The 12,916-nt window shown below is 39.3% G+C and overlaps 1 protein-coding gene across 1 annotated transcript in view; it reads right to left on the reverse strand.

The window, feature by feature from the left end:
- Positions 1-12,916, reverse strand: part of DARS1 (aspartyl-tRNA synthetase 1) — a 68,093-nt gene that overhangs the window by 19,739 nt on the left and 35,438 nt on the right. Inside the window, exons 5-7 of the mRNA XM_074967284.1 lie at positions 11,457-11,559; positions 10,010-10,090; positions 9,081-9,140 (exon numbers count right to left, since the gene is read on the reverse strand). Of these exons, the coding sequence (XP_074823385.1) occupies positions 9,081-9,140; positions 10,010-10,090; positions 11,457-11,559 (244 nt within the window). The remainder of the gene's footprint in view (positions 1-9,080; positions 9,141-10,009; positions 10,091-11,456; positions 11,560-12,916) is intronic.

Genomic DNA, 12,916 nt, shown 5'->3' on the forward strand with positions numbered 1-12,916 from the left:
TCTACATTTTTCCAATAATGAGGTACCCAGAATGAAATGCTATATTCTTGGTGTGATCTCACCACACCCTCATGGGGTGGGATTATGATTGTATCTTCATTAGGATTATTTTGCTAACATTTCCTGTCATTGCTATCAATGGTTCAGATTCATCAATAGGAGCAACAGTGGGACAGCTAGTGTAAAAAGGGCTTCAGCTGACTCCTGGCATTTTAAGCACCCTGCCATCTAACCCCTGCTCAGACCACATCTACATGAATAGAGCTCTTGAAACATTGGTGGCTGACTGGAGTCCTGTCTGTTCTAGCGCTCCCAACACTGCTACCACCAGAGAAACCAAACCATTGAAAGCAATGATACATTTTTTTAGGATGAAGTTGCTTAGTACAGACAAGGCCTATTGGTCTCTCTGCTCTGTAATGGGATTCCTCTACATAAAATCATATGCCTATACATAAACACACACTTAGACAAAAAGGCACCAGAGTGTGGGAAACTCTCTCTTCCACTCTCTGTATTCTGGAACAGAAATTCAGGGTCAGGTTCATGCATAGCCAATTTGGTATCCTCTGTTGTAAAGTGAAGCTCCTGCAGAACACTGAAAGCCAGCTTATGAATAGACATGAGCATGACGCAGTGTTTTTGTTCCGGAACACAGAGGGAAGTAGTGGTACTCAAAATGGCAACTGAAGGGGCAGGCAGAAAGGTGCAGAGTAGAGAGAAACTGCCCAAGTGTTAGGTGAAAGAAGGCCAAATAAGCACCTAACTTCAATCAACTGGAAGTTGAGGCCGGGTTGCTGATTACTGCAAGGGGTGTGGGTGGAGAAGAGATCAAAATTTAACCTCTGACCCTTCTGTCAGAATTCACTAAAATATTAAACAATCTTACCAGATTTCAGCTACTCTTCTGAACTACTCTCTTGAAACATCCATTTAAGATGAGCCAACACCATCTCTCCCTTTACACAACCACCAATTCTTCTTAACTAGCAGGGGAAAGGGAAGAACATGGCTTCTGTTAAAGACAGAGGTGGGATTTAGAAAGCAGTCAGATGGAAATTGGGAGCCCAAGAGTTTCTGTGGCATTTGGGGAATTGACAATAGCGAGGACATCTGAGGCGGAAAGAGATGCAAGAGAGTCCATCCTCCTGAAGATCACCAGTTGCATATCATGGGCATTAAGACAAGAAAATTGTCTGAAGTAACAGGCTAGTAGGATTTTCCCTAGAATTTTGAAGAATTTAACATGCCTCTAAGCTAGAGATGAGTGAGGTCACAGTTACTCCACACTAGGTTCACCTCATCTCTTTCATCTCTGTCCGTTATGTTTGTTTTGGCATTTCAGCCTTTCTGGTTTCTCTCTCACTGTGTAAGTCTGCTACAGGTTTTTTCTCCCCAGACGCATTAGCTTGCATTATGACCAAGTCCAATCTCAATTTGTTATTTCCTGCCAATATTTCTAACTTTAGGTACCTTCATATTATTTCTCCGTCCTCCTTGGAGTTCACAGCCATTTCCAGTATCTCCAGTGGATTTCATTAGCATGCTGCTTCGTCCCTCTGCCAGATCATCAAAAGATATTAAATAAAAATGGACTCCACAGTACTCCACCAGACTTCTGCTTACAATTTCACACACTGCCTTTACCACTACCCTTTTTTTTTTTTATAGTCTTTCAATCAACGTTCACATGACAGCATTAGTTCACAAGCAACCTAGTTTTGAGTAAGATTCTGAGACCCTATCAAATGCTTTATTAAAATAAGGTACTAATGAAGGGACTAATTCAATGAGATGCTGCTGAGTACCTCCAGAGAAGTGAGAGAGAGTGGAGGGTGCTCAGTATCCTACAGCAATTAATCTTGCTGCAAATAAAAACTCCTACTGTGATAATAATCCAAATTAATCTTAGTTGCTGAGAGGAGGAGATCCAGTGTTCATACAAATCTCCAATTAACTTGATACCAGCACTTTCAATGAAATGAATGACCACTGATTGTTGGCTTTCCATTCTCTCGCATTTGTTTATTGAGAACCTGTGTCATTATTACTTATTACATTAGCAGTTCCAAAGAGGGTGCTACACATCTCCCAACACAGATAAAAAGACACTATCCTTATCCTGAGGAGTTCATACAAATACAATTTCAGTGGGGAGTCTGGGAAAATAAAAGGGAGGAGCAGTGAAGGAAGAACAGGGCCATATCAGTAGATCACACTGTTACTTAGTAAAGGCAAATGCATGATGTGCAGCAGAACGGTGGCTGTGTTTTGTTTTGTTAAAGAGAGGTTAATAAAAACAGGTAGGTGATTTAGCCAGTCAATTTCTTAAAGCTGATATAGTAGTAGGTATTTGGGAGGAACCTGAATCATCAGAGGACAGCGGCTCTGTAGATTAGCTTGGGAAAGGTGTTATATGTGTGAGAAGAAAGCACAGGCAATGTTGTGGGAAAACTGGACAAACAGTGTCCTTAGGATGGCATTGCTACCTAATATAATGCTGCATGTGAGACATGTATTATAGTACCTAAATTATTCATCAAATTATGTGCCATATTCAAAGCTTCCGTCTTATATTTCAAAATTGAGGTCTTATTAAGCTTCTTGAGTTCAAAACATTATATGTGAAAGGAATGCTATTTTTTACATTCTCTGAGTTATCCCTATTCAGTCATCTTGGTATTTCATTAATAAAAAAGGGTCCTAGCTGTACATGGCCATTTTCCAGATCCTAAATGTTCACCTCCAAACTATTATTGCTCACCATTTTGTGAATTTCAGGAAGGGCCTGTACAATATCTAATTCCTGCTTTATTATTATTTATCTGTATACATGTAAATAAAGATGCCTCCCACACTCTCAAAATTGAAAAATAAGTTAATAGTTTTTCCTCTGGTTAGGAAACAGAGCTCTCATCAAGACCATTGCCACAGCTGCTTTGTCGATCAGTCAAAGACTGCTTCATCACCCCTTTAATTTTCATCTCACAACTGGTATTTTTTTTCTTTTCTTTTTTTTTTTCAGTAAATGAATGAATTTAGTACTCATGAATGAGAGATACTAATAGTTCTGCACAAAGACAAACATATAAAAGACAACAATCACTCTGCAAGTCCCCCCACAGAGCACTGCAAATGCACCTCAACCTTAACATGCAGCACCCTTATTATTCCAACACTGGCCTTCTTTTGAGAAGCTTATCAGCACCAAATTGCCTGATGGTGATATATACTACTAAAAATTAAGATACTAAACTATTTTCACTTGTGAATTAAAATAAATGCTAGAATTTGAATTTTATCTCAAAGTGAAAGTTTCATACTTTATTTTAGTTGTACAGTACTGATTACTTACAGTCAATTACAAGAACATAGAATCATAGAACTGGAACGGACCTTGGTCATCTAGTCCAGTCCCCTGCACTCAGGACACGACTAAGTATTATCTAGACCATTCCTGACAGGTATTTGTCTAACCTGCTCTTAAAAATCACCAATAATGGAGATTCCGCAACCCCCCTAGGCAATTTATTCCAGTGCTTAACCACCCTGATAGTTAGGAAGTTTTTCCTAATGTCCAACGTAAACCTCCCTTGCGGCAATTTAAGCCCATTGCTTCTTGTCCTATCCTCAGAGCTTAAGAAAAACAGTTTTTCTCCCTCCTCCTTGTAACAACCTTTTACGTACTTGAAAACTGGTATCATGTCCCCTCTCAGTCTTTTCTTTTCCAGACTATACAAACCCAGTTTTTTCCATCTTCCCTCCTAGGTCATGTTTTCTAGACCTTTAATCATTTTTGTAGCTCTTCTCTGGGCTCTCTCCAATTTGTCCACATCTTTCCTGAAATATGGTGCCCAGAACTGGACAAAATACTCCAGCTGAGGTCTAATCAGCGCGGAGTAGAGCAGACGAATTATCGTACATACTCGATCATAAACCGGTTCGTTTATAAGCCGACCCCCACAAGATGGATGAGTAAAAATGGAAAAATTTTATGACCCATTCATAAGCCGACCCTATAATTCAGGGGTCGGCAAACTTTGGCTCCCGGGCCATCAGGATAAGCCGCTGGCGGCCGAGATGGTTTGTTTACTCGAGCGTCCGCAGGCACGGAGGTAAACCTAAGTAAATAAAGTGTCCCGGCGTGCCAGCTGCTTACCCCGACGGGCCAGGACAGCAACTGGTGGGGAAATTTTTTTTGGGGGGGGGGGGGTGAGGGGAGAAGCTGGGGGTTAGGGGAGTAACCCCTGTGACCACCCCCCACATGACCCCACCCCTAGCCTGGGACCCCCTCACTCTTCCCATCCCATCCCTTCCCACCTTATCTGGGGAGGACCAGGGGAGGATGTGTCTGGCCTGGCTGGAGATGCTCCAGCACACTGGGCAGCGCGGCCAAAGTGTGCTCCGACAGGCTGGACCGGGCAGTGCGGCTGCAGCGTGTTCCAGCAGGCTGGGCCGGGCGGCACAGCCACAGCATGCTCCAGTGGGCGGGGCCAAGCGGCATGGCTGCAGCCTGCCAGCCCTGGCACTGCAGCTGCTTCGGAGGCTGGGGGGAGAGCAGCATGGCCAGAAGCAGAGAGACTCTGGCCCCGCCTCTTCCCTTCTGGCTCTGCTGCCTCTCCTTGCTCCTTCTGTTGGGGGGAGGGGCTGTGTCCCACCTCTCCTGCTCTATACCCGTTCATAAGCCGACCCCCTTCTCTGATGCTTCCCTTTTTTACTAAAAAAATTAGGTTTATGAACGAGTATATAAGGTACTTCTCGTGTCTTGCTTACAACGCTCCTGCTAATACATCCCAGAACAATGTTTGCCTTTTTTTGCAACAGTGTTACACTATTGACTCGTATTTAGCTTGTGGTACACTATGACTCCCAGATCCCTTTCTGCAGTACTCCTTCCCACGCAGTCATTTCCCATTTTGTTTGTGTGCAACTCATTGTTACTTCCTAAGTGGAGTACTTTGCATTTGTCCTTATTGAATTTCATCATATTTACTTTAGACCATTTCTCCAATTTGTCCAGATCACTTTGAATTATAATCCAATACTCCAAAGCAGTTGCAATCCATCCAAGCTTGGTATCATCCACAAACTTTATAAGTGTACTCTCTATGCCATTATCTAAATCACTGATAAATATATTGAACAGAACCAGACCCAGAACTGATGACTACGGGACCCCACTCATTATGCCCTTCCAGCATTACTGTGAGCCACTCATAACTACTCTCTGGGAACCGTTTTCCAACCAGTTATACCCCACCTTATAGTAGCTCCATCTAGGTTGTTTATCGGAAGGTCATGCTAGACAGTATCAAAAGTTTTACTAAAGTGAAGATACACCACGTCAACGCTTCCCCTCTATCCACAAGGCTTATTACCCTGTCAAAGACAGCTATCAGGTTGGTTTGACACAATTTGTTCTTGACAAATTCATGCTGACTGTTACTTATCACTAGGGCTGCCAATTACAGTTAATCGCAGTTTTAATCACACAGTTAAACAAGAGAATACCAATTGAAATTTATTAAATATTTTGGATGCTATTCTACATTTTCATATATCTTGTATTCTGTGTTGTAACTGAAATCAAAGTATATATTTTAATTACAAATATTTGCACAGTAAAAATGATAAACTGAAGAAATAGTATTTTTCAATTCACTTCATACAAGTATCGTAGTGCAATCTCTTTGTCCTGAAAGTGCTATTTAGAAATGTAGATTTTTTTTGTTACATAACTGCACTCAAAAACAAAACAATGTAAAACTTCATAGCCTACAAGTCAACTCAGTCCTACTTCTTGTTCAGCCAATCGCTAAAACAAACAAGTTTGTTTACATTTACAGGAGATAATGTTGTCCTCCTCTTATTTACAATGTCACCGCAAAGCGAGAACAGGCATTTGCATGGCACTTTTGTAGTCAGCACTGCAAGGTATTTACGTGCCAGATATGCTAAACATTCGTATGCCCCTTCATGCTTCACCCACCATTCCAGAGGACATGCTTCCATGCTGATGACGCTTGTTAAAAAAAATGTGCTAATTAAATTTGTGACTGAACTCCTTGGGGGAGAATTGTACATCCCCTGCTGTTTTACCCGCATTCTGTCATATATTTCATGTTATAGCAGTCTCGGATGATGACGCAGCACATGTTTTTCATTTTAAGAACACTTTACTGCAGATTTGACAAAACGCAAAGAAGGTACCAATGTGAGATTTCTAAAGATAGCTAACGCACTCGACCCAAGATTTAAGAATCTGAAGTGCCTTCCAAAATGTGATCGGGACTGGTGTGGAGCATGCTTTCAGAAGTCTTAAAAGAGCAACACTCCAATGCGGAAACTACAGAACCTAAACCACCAAAAGAGAAAAGCAACCTTCTGCTGGTGGCATATGACTCAAATAAAAAAAATGAACATGCGTCGGTCTGCACTGCTTTGGACTGTTATCGAGCAGAACCCGTCATCAGCATGGACGCATGTCCCCTGGAATGGTGGCTGAAGCATGAAGGGACATGTCAAGGTTCCTTCCCCACTCTGAACTCTAGGGTACAGATGTGGGGACCTGCATGAAATCCTCCTAAGCTTATTTTTACCAGCTTAGGTTAAAACTTCCCCAAGGTACAAACTATTTTACCTTTTGCCCTTGGACTTTATCGCTGCCACCACCAAACATCTAACAGGTATATAACTAGGAAAGAGTCCATTTGGAAACTTCTTTCCCCCCAAAATCCTCCCAAACCTTACACCCCCTTTCCTGGGGAAGGTTTGATAAAAATCCCCACCAATTTGCATAGGTGAACACAGACCCAAACCCTTGGATCTTAAGAACAATGAAAAAGCAATCAGATTCTTAAAAGAAGAATTTTAATAAAAGAAAAAGTAAAAAGAATCACGTCTGTAAAATCAGGATGGTAAACACCTTACAGGGTAATTAGATTAAAAACATAGAGAATCCCTTCAGGCAAAACCTTAAGTTACAAAAAGACACAAAAACAGGAATCTACATTCCATTCAGCACAGCTTATTTTATCAGCCATTTAAAGAAATCAGAATCTAACGCATATCTAGCTGGATTATTTACTAAGTTCTAAGACTCCATTCCTGTTCTGTCCCCGGCAAAAGCATCACACAGACAGAGAGAGAGAGGCTTTGTTCCTCCCTCCCCCCCAGCTTTTGAAAGTATCTTGTCTCCTCATTGGTCATTTTGGTCAGGTGCCAGCGAGGTTATCCTAGCTTCTTAACCCTTTACAGGTGAAAGGGTTTTTCCTCTGACCAGGAGGGATTTTAAAGGTGTTTACCCTTCCCTTTATATTTATGACAGGACATATGAACCTTTAGCACATCTGGCACATAAAAATCTTTAGCGCATCTAGCAAGTAAATGGCCGGCTACAACAGTGCCATGAGAATGCCTGTTCTCACTTTCAGGTGACATTGTAAACAAGAAATGGGCAGCATTATCTCCTGCAAACGTAAACAAACTAGTTTGTCTGAGCAATTGGCTGAACAAGAAGTAGGACTGAGTGGACTTGCAAGCTCTAAAATTTTACAGTTTTATTTTTGAATGCAGTTTTTTTGTACATAATTCTATATTTGTAAGTTCAACTTTCATGATAAAGAGATTGCATTACAGTACTTGTATTAGGTGAATTGAAAAATACTATTTCTTTTGTCTTTTTACAGTGCAAACACTGGTAATCAAAATAAATATAAAGTGAGCACTGTATACTTTGTATTGTGTTGTAACTGAAATCAATATATTTGAAAATGTAGAAAACATCCAAAAATATTTAAATAAATGGTATTCTATTATTAACAGTGTGATTAATCACGATTAATATTTCTGATCCCTTGACAGCCCTATTTATCAATTTATCATCTTCTAGATGTTTGCAAATTGATTGCTTAATTATTTGTTCCATTATCTTTCCGGGTACAGAAGTTAAGCTGACTGGTTTGTAATTCCCTGGGTTGTCCTTATTTCCCTTTTTACCGATGGGCATTATATTTGCCCTTTTCCAGTCTTCTGGAAATCTCTCCCATCTTCCATGATTTTTCAAAGATAATTGCTGATGGCTCAGATGTCAACTCCTTGAGTATTCTAGGATGCATTTCATCAGGCCCTGGTGACCTGAAGACATCTAATTCATCTAAGTAATTTTTAACTTGTTCTTTCCCTATTTTAGCCTCTTCTGATCCAACCTCATTTTCACGTCCAATCACTGCCAACCCTCCTGGTGAAAACCAAAACAAAAAAGTCATTAAGCACCTCTGCCATTTCCACATTTTCTGTTATTGTTTCCCCCCCTTCATGGTGTTTGTCTCAAAGACTGTATAATCTAAATAACTACCATCATTTTTTTCTTGGACTGTTTGTAAACAAAAGCCATCGGCTCTTCAGAGCAAAACTTTGCATTTGAGTTCTGTTTGACCTTAAGGGTTTCTTAGAAAATTTTACATGGGATCCTGGTCACTTAAATGATGTAACAAACAGGAATGACAATTTTTCTGAAGGAGCACTGATGAATATATAGTACAATTCTCAGAGGTTTGTGCTTTTTCTATTTCCAGTATGGCTGCCCATGCTTTTCAGACATATACAATTGAGGATTAGTTGCACAATGGATCTAACCTTTCATGTCTGGGAGCTTGAATTCAAATCTTGACCAAGAACTCAAATTAAAATGAGCTCACTGAGCCAAATACATCTCTGACTTACATCCCAAAAAGCTTTTGAGTCCTTATTGTGTCATCTAGTATCTCTCTCCTGTATCCATAGAGCACTTTTTTACCTGAATCCTTGGAATTCTACGTCAATCAGACATCTAAGAGGACATGGACACTGTTTAAAATCTATGTACCTTTATATCATGAAATACTGAAATCTTGGTAGGAGTTCAATTCAAGTGCATATGTTTAGCACAATTATTACTAGTGCAATATTTTTTTCCCCAATGTTATTTATAATGATCAGTTAACATGAGCTCAAAACCATTAACTCAAATCCTGGGGTTCTCATGGATATTTAAGCTCTAAATTGCTGCAGTTAACCATGTAACATAACCAGTTCCTTACCCTCAGATCAATTACTCTGTTGTCCAGCCGTGTATCTTGGTTTACAGTAGCTCTTCCCTCCTAAACAGTTGTACAAAACATATGTAATGAAAACATATACACACAAAGAAATACATTCCATAGAGTTCAGAGTAGCAGCCGTATTAGTCTGTATCCGCAAAAAGAAAAGAATACTTGTGGCACCTTAGAGACTAACAAATATATTTGAGCATAAGCTTTCGTGAGCTACAGCTCACTTCATCGGATGCACTTTAAGGTGCCACAAGTACTCGATTTCTTATTCCATAGAGTGAAACACACTTTGGTTATAAAACATTTGCAAATTCAGTGGAAGGACTTCTAATACTATTTTGAGGGGCTTAGTAGAACAATTCAAAAAAGGATTGTGGTGGATTCTCCATCTCTGGCAATTTTTTAAATCAAGATTGAATTTTTTTAAATTATATGCTCTAGTTCAAAAGCCATTATTTTGGGGGAACTTCCATGACCGTTGTGATACAGGAGGTGAGATTAGATTATCACAATGTTCCCTTCTGGCCTTGCAATCTATGACCAGTTCTTTGTTCCTCCAATGTGATCATAAGCGTTTAAAATGTGGCCTTTCACAATGGATACAACGCATAAACTAGCCTTGAGGACTGCCAAAAACCTGAAACATGCACAAGTACTTGTTTCAGAATGAAGTCCTGTAACACTAATTGGTACAACAGAACAGTATCTGCAAATTATGTAGCTCTGACTATCCACTGTACCACAGCAAGTATCACATAGATGAGAAGGTTTCAGGGAACACACACAATCTGGATGTAAAGGAAGTTAAATAAAAGTCAAAAAGCAAAAATCACTGCATAAAGAAGTGCTTTCAAGTTTTTACTCAACTACAAATACAATGAAAATTCACAGGTGTGTTAAGGACAAAAAGTTTTCACCTCCTCTCCTTCCACCTCAGCTCGAACAGCATCATCCAGCTGCAAAGGCAGTCGAGGCTCAGCCAAACTGATCACATAGATCTGAAAGTGAGACAGTAACAGAAATAGCATAAAACCCAGCTCAGAACAAAAGGGTGATTTACAAAAAGGTATTTCTGGCATAACCATGAAACAGTGTTTGCATAAATCGTTAACTGGAAGCATGCGATTTTACTCAAAAAGTCAAAAGAGGGAGATGTTTATTTGGCTTTATTCTCATGGCTGTACTGGGAACACTTAGTATCATTTCTTTCCTCCACAAAATCAAGAAACAATGCATTTTATATCTTTTTTGGAATAAGCACATCAAGGAGACACAGCCTGAAGGTGCCAGCCTAATGATTCATAACTGGGCTTTTGGAACCTAAGAGATCACATCAGTCCTTTTCCCTTCTGAGGAAGATAAACAGAAGTCCATGTGGTATTAAAGTATTATTATATTGACAATATGGTAGTATCTAGAAGCCCTGATTAAGAGCCCGTTGGGCTAGAAGCTGCACAAACACAGATTAAAAGACAGTCCCTTAGCTTACTCTCTAAATGTACGGTGAGGCATGTGTGGACACTTTCATAAAAATCTACAGCCTGCCTGATTTGCATGATTATTAAAACAAATTTCATGGAACTTTGAGTAAGTCTAGGGGCTTTCCTCAATATCCTTGGCTAAAATATACCTCCCCTCTACACCTGTGTAATGTGTTATACATTGGCTGGCTACTGAACTCCACCCCCAAGATGACTACATATCAGTAGTTTGTACGGGTATAGTTTGTGAAGTGTTTAAGCGTCCTTTTGGTGAAAGACGCCATATAAATGTTAAATACTAATTGTATCAAACTGCACTTCCCCAGCCCCAATATACAAACTATGGGGAATTTATGTACTCTCTTAAATGTATTTCACAGAACTTTAGAGGGGACACATATTATGCATAGCTCCTCTGCATCATAGTGAAGACATATGCATCTTTCTGTACTAAAACAAACATCTAAAAAAATTCTTGGCTTCTGAGTACAAAGAAAGAGGCAGATCTGTATGGACAGAATTTGCTATTGACAAGAATCAGAACTGGAATTAAAAGCCAATCCTAGCCAAAGCGTTCCAGCTATTAACTTCAAAATACGGTTCCGAATGAGGAATTTATTTATTTATTTATTTATTTTTTAAAAGAGTAGATGGAAACCACAAATTCCTAAAATTGCATGTGTGCGTGAGTACAAAACCAAATCCAAAACCCACAAAAGTGCTTCATGTTTACTGTATTAAACATTTAAGTTTGTGTTTTAATGAGGTTTACTGTAAGACCAGTCTACAAATCTTATGAACTTTTACTGAAAACATAAATCTGTATAAAAAAGGGTGTCAGAAATAATTACCCAGGTGCACTATTTGCTTAAAAACACGTTACCCTTTGAACGTGCAGCTCAACATCTTGCTGAGTACAGCCTCCAATTTTCTGATGTACTTTCCTCACAACGCCTTCAACATCCACAATGCTCTCTTTGTTGATGCTGTCAATAGAGATAGCCAGTTTAATAATTTCAACACACTTAAGTACTAATTTGGATATCACCCACCGAGAAGACTATGTTTTGCACGTAATGCAGGAACAATATAACAGACTAGAGCATTTTAGGTAAAGTCATTGTTTATTTATATACAAGTATTGAGCTAGCGAGAGGTCTTTGCTAAAAAAAATGTCACAGCTGCAATAAATGAACATTGGGGTGAAGGATTGGGTAGAAAAGTGGTAATAATTAAAGAAATTTCTTCAACATTTCAGATTTGATTATTACTACTTCTGTCTGGGAATTTCTTTTTCTTTCTTTCTTTCAACACAAAAAAGAAAAAGGTTGCTCTGTGTATTTGCAACTGAATGAGGTAGTAACAGAGTACAGAGTCAAACATCTTTTAGGAACAGATTTCAAGGGAGGGTGCACTTTTTGCAGGCTGTGGAGTCTAAAATAGTGGTCCCTCAAATTACAGGAACACTAAGGTGAGAACTAAATCAATCACCTGCAGGTTTGTTTGTGTTTTGCTGGTGAGCTCCAACAGGAAGCTCATTTAAGCTACAACTTAAGATACAAATCCATGTTAATATTATGGTTGTGTGTGTGTACTTTTGGTAAAAAAATTAAATTTATACACAGATAGGGAGGCAGATACTAGCCTTCAGAGTAAAAAATTGGGGTACTCAAAAGAAGCTAGTTTGCCAAGCCGATAAGTGCATTCTTCATCTCTAGATTTCTTGGTCTGCCTTTCGTTGCTTCTGTGATCACCTTCCCTCTGTTATAGATGATAGATAACATATATTCTTGTGCTATAACTGGCCTATTTTCAGGTACAGGTAAGCTGTGCTAAATGCTCATTTAAATCCAAAGACACACACCTTTGCTTAAATTGTTTGTATTTGTCTTTTTTTACTACTGTAATGCCCGCGCCAAGAAAAAAATATACTCTTCCTTTCCTTCCAATGCCTGTCCTAGATTAAATAAACTTGTCTCAGAAAGGAAGGTAGTTTAGATCCAATTGGGCTATAGTAATTTATCTGCCATTTAATTGGAAGAATCATCTCAAATTGCCAGTTCACTTTTTTCCTGGGGTGTAGGCCAACAGTTCTGTTTTTATTCTGTTCAGTGCTGGTTCTCATCAGCAATATAACTTAAATCTAACCAGAAGTTTCTGGATCAATACAAGATGATGGTTCCATTTGCTTCAGAAGAGATGTAGCTAAATTTTATATTACCTAAGTGGCTTCTAAGAAGTCTACCAAAAGAGGGGATTCAGAACTAGGAAAATATACAGATATTTCCTAGTTAGTTCTCTGAAGTTCAGATTCTTCATCTTTATTTTCTAGTGTCATCATAC

The sequence above is a fragment of the Natator depressus genome, chromosome 11, assembly GCF_965152275.1.
Source record: "Natator depressus isolate rNatDep1 chromosome 11, rNatDep2.hap1, whole genome shotgun sequence".
Taxonomy (NCBI): domain Eukaryota; kingdom Metazoa; phylum Chordata; order Testudines; family Cheloniidae; genus Natator; species Natator depressus.